At 43.0% G+C, this 2,597-nt stretch overlaps 1 gene segment (V, D, J or C); it reads right to left on the bottom strand.

The window, feature by feature from the left end:
* Positions 1 to 1,751: 1,751 nt before the first annotated feature.
* LOC109931260 lies at positions 1,752 to 2,297 on the bottom strand. The segment is given in 2 exon segments: positions 1,752 to 2,104; positions 2,255 to 2,297. Coding segments are annotated over 2 exon segments (396 nt in total).
* Positions 2,298 to 2,597: the final 300 nt, after the last annotated feature.

The following is a 2,597-nucleotide window of genomic DNA, read 5'->3' as shown; positions in this document are numbered from 1 at the left end:
TTAACAATTGCATATGTTTAAATTAGATCACTTTTCCTTCTTCTAAACGCCGAGCAATGCAGCTCAGACTTCACAATCACTTCACAAAGGAGAACAATACTATCTTCAGTGACTGCATGATGAATCTTCGCTGCACTTGCTCCAAAATAAACCGTTCCATCCTCAAGTGAGGCGAGCTAACTTTTACCCACAATTCCAGGCTGGAACGCATTCCAGCCCTTCCCTCTATAGAGCTCAAGAAACACCCTGGTGAGGGGTTGTAATTTGATTGATGGCCCAGAAATTGTCATAAATTCCTTTTGAGGAACTTTCACTTTCTTGTTCTGAATGAGTATTTCTTCAGGTTGCATTGATTACCTTCAGCAGCTACATCACATCAAAGCGACGTCTCAAAAAAACTGTATTTAAAATAAAAACGGGCTTTCAGTTTTACATCCATGTCTAAGGCTGGAATGTCAGGAATATGATTGGCTATATGAAAGCATATATAAAAACCATCGAAAAAATGCCACATCGATCATTCGTCTCAACGATTCCCGAATGACGAAAATTCGTCTTGACATACAGCCAGATCATGACTGCCTGGTGGTCGCTGAGTGATACTTTCAACTGTTTTCGTGAGGCAAATGTTTCTATCATGTTTTCCCACCCGGGATCTTACACGGACTTTATTTCCTGCCCCGTTTGGAGCTCCATGATGCCACCCCTCTGACCTAAACGATACACTGTGCCCTTTCGGTCACAGGTTACTGTTGACTGTTATACTAATAATGCCCCAGATGCAGTGAAATAGTCGACTCGTAGCCAGGTTTCATAGTCTTCCGCCTGAGCAAAGTGGGACCCAGCTCCCGTATTCTGCTCACAATTCGGACACTGCAATGCAGATGACTTTTTTCCAAAATGTTTGTTTTAATTTCGATGCAATTAAAGGTCAAAGTAATAAACTGATCATTCACCACGACAGTGTATAGAAAGGCGAACAGCGGACTGACTTACCAGCTGTGACACTCAGCACCGACCCGGATCCATCTACATAGTCATAATATCACAGTAATGCTCCTCTCAGTCTCCCCTGTACAAGAACCATTGCTTCCTCAAAAGAAATGAAATCATCATCACGTGGTTTGAATAGTTCATTTATTTTGGAGATTTAGAGAAATAACCAATACTCTACTTGTCCAAGTTTCCTTTGATTCAAGCTCATTTTCTGACCTTATTGCAAATAGTGCAGAGTTCAGGAGGCAGATGTTCACTTCACACAAATGGAGGAGAATCGAAAAAAAAAAAATTGGTTGCTGGAGAGTGAAAGTAAATTAACCCATACTACAACGAAGGGAATTTCAGGCCCTCAATTGTCTATAGGGCCTGGAGAATTTATGTATTATCAATCCAGAGAAATTTCGTTGGCTCCCTCTCACTGTGCATTCTCCCAATCTTACACAATGTTCCAAGCCTGTGTAAATGTTCTCAGAACTGATGTGGGGACATTACTGAAACAGCTGGACTGTATTTCTGGATTCCAGTTGTGAGAACAAGATCCCGGCTCATGTGAGCATCCTTTAAACTTAATCAGTTTTTCCGAATTTGCAATCACCCGCAGTAATCCTGGGAAAGACTTCGCCATCTGAATATACTTGGAACCTGTGAAACTCAAGATGCTGTTGACAATAATCCAATCTCAGTATAAATTGGACTGTAGGGTAGAACTGCAAGGCAGAACTGTGGGAATTTCCTGAAGATTAACTTAGTTTTCAATTTGTTTCTGAGATGATCTCCAGTGACAGATTTTGTGCGACGTGAAGCCGAGCTCCATCACTGTGTCTGTAGTACTGAGCCTTACAGTAATAGGTGGCAGTGTCTTCAACTCTGATATCCCGAATTTCCAACGAAAATGTCTTTTGTGCTTCATTCGTGGACACAACAAATCTCCCGCCGCTGGTGATCCGCTCCCACTCCTTCGCTGTCCGCGTGTGTTTGAAGAAATGTCCACCCCTAAAATAATCATCCGAATAGGGACTACTAAACTCACAGTTGATGCTGACGGACTGACACTCCTTCCTGGTCACCGTTGCCGGGCTCTGTGTCACCGACTGACTGAAATAACCTGGACATTAAACAGAGTGAGGCTAGTGAGAATTAGAAGAGACCCTCACAACTGGGTTAAAACCCCAGGCTGTGTCTGCGATTCGGACGAGCTTGGGCAGTAATGTAATTTTAATTACACACAATGTCGTTTTCTGTGATCAGTACTTACTGGGTAAACAGAGACACAGGATCAAAACAAGGAGAATATCCATCGTTGCCGTGCTTGGAGTTAATGGTTTTGGTGGTGGGAAACGACAGACTACTCTGCGAGACTGGGTCGTGATCTGCAATGAACTGGTGTAGTAGGATGGATTTGACTTGCATTTATCAGTGTCCGTTGAGGTGATTGATGGGCCAATGGATTCAGGGTCTCCGGACTTGCCTTATCTGAATAAACGGTAGGTTTTAAAGAGCGAACCTCGAGTTTTACGTCACTTCATCAGCTCTGTGATCTGAATATGTAATCCCCTCTCATATTGACCCGATGTACAGGGGTGGAGTTGTGGCTGAAT

The sequence above is a fragment of the Rhincodon typus genome, chromosome 42 (genome assembly GCF_021869965.1).
Source record: "Rhincodon typus isolate 14 chromosome 42, sRhiTyp1.1, whole genome shotgun sequence".
NCBI classification, from domain to species: Eukaryota; Metazoa; Chordata; class Chondrichthyes; order Orectolobiformes; family Rhincodontidae; genus Rhincodon; species Rhincodon typus.
Note: the sequence above shows the minus strand (reverse complement) of the source record. Positions and strands in the feature narration are given on the sequence as shown.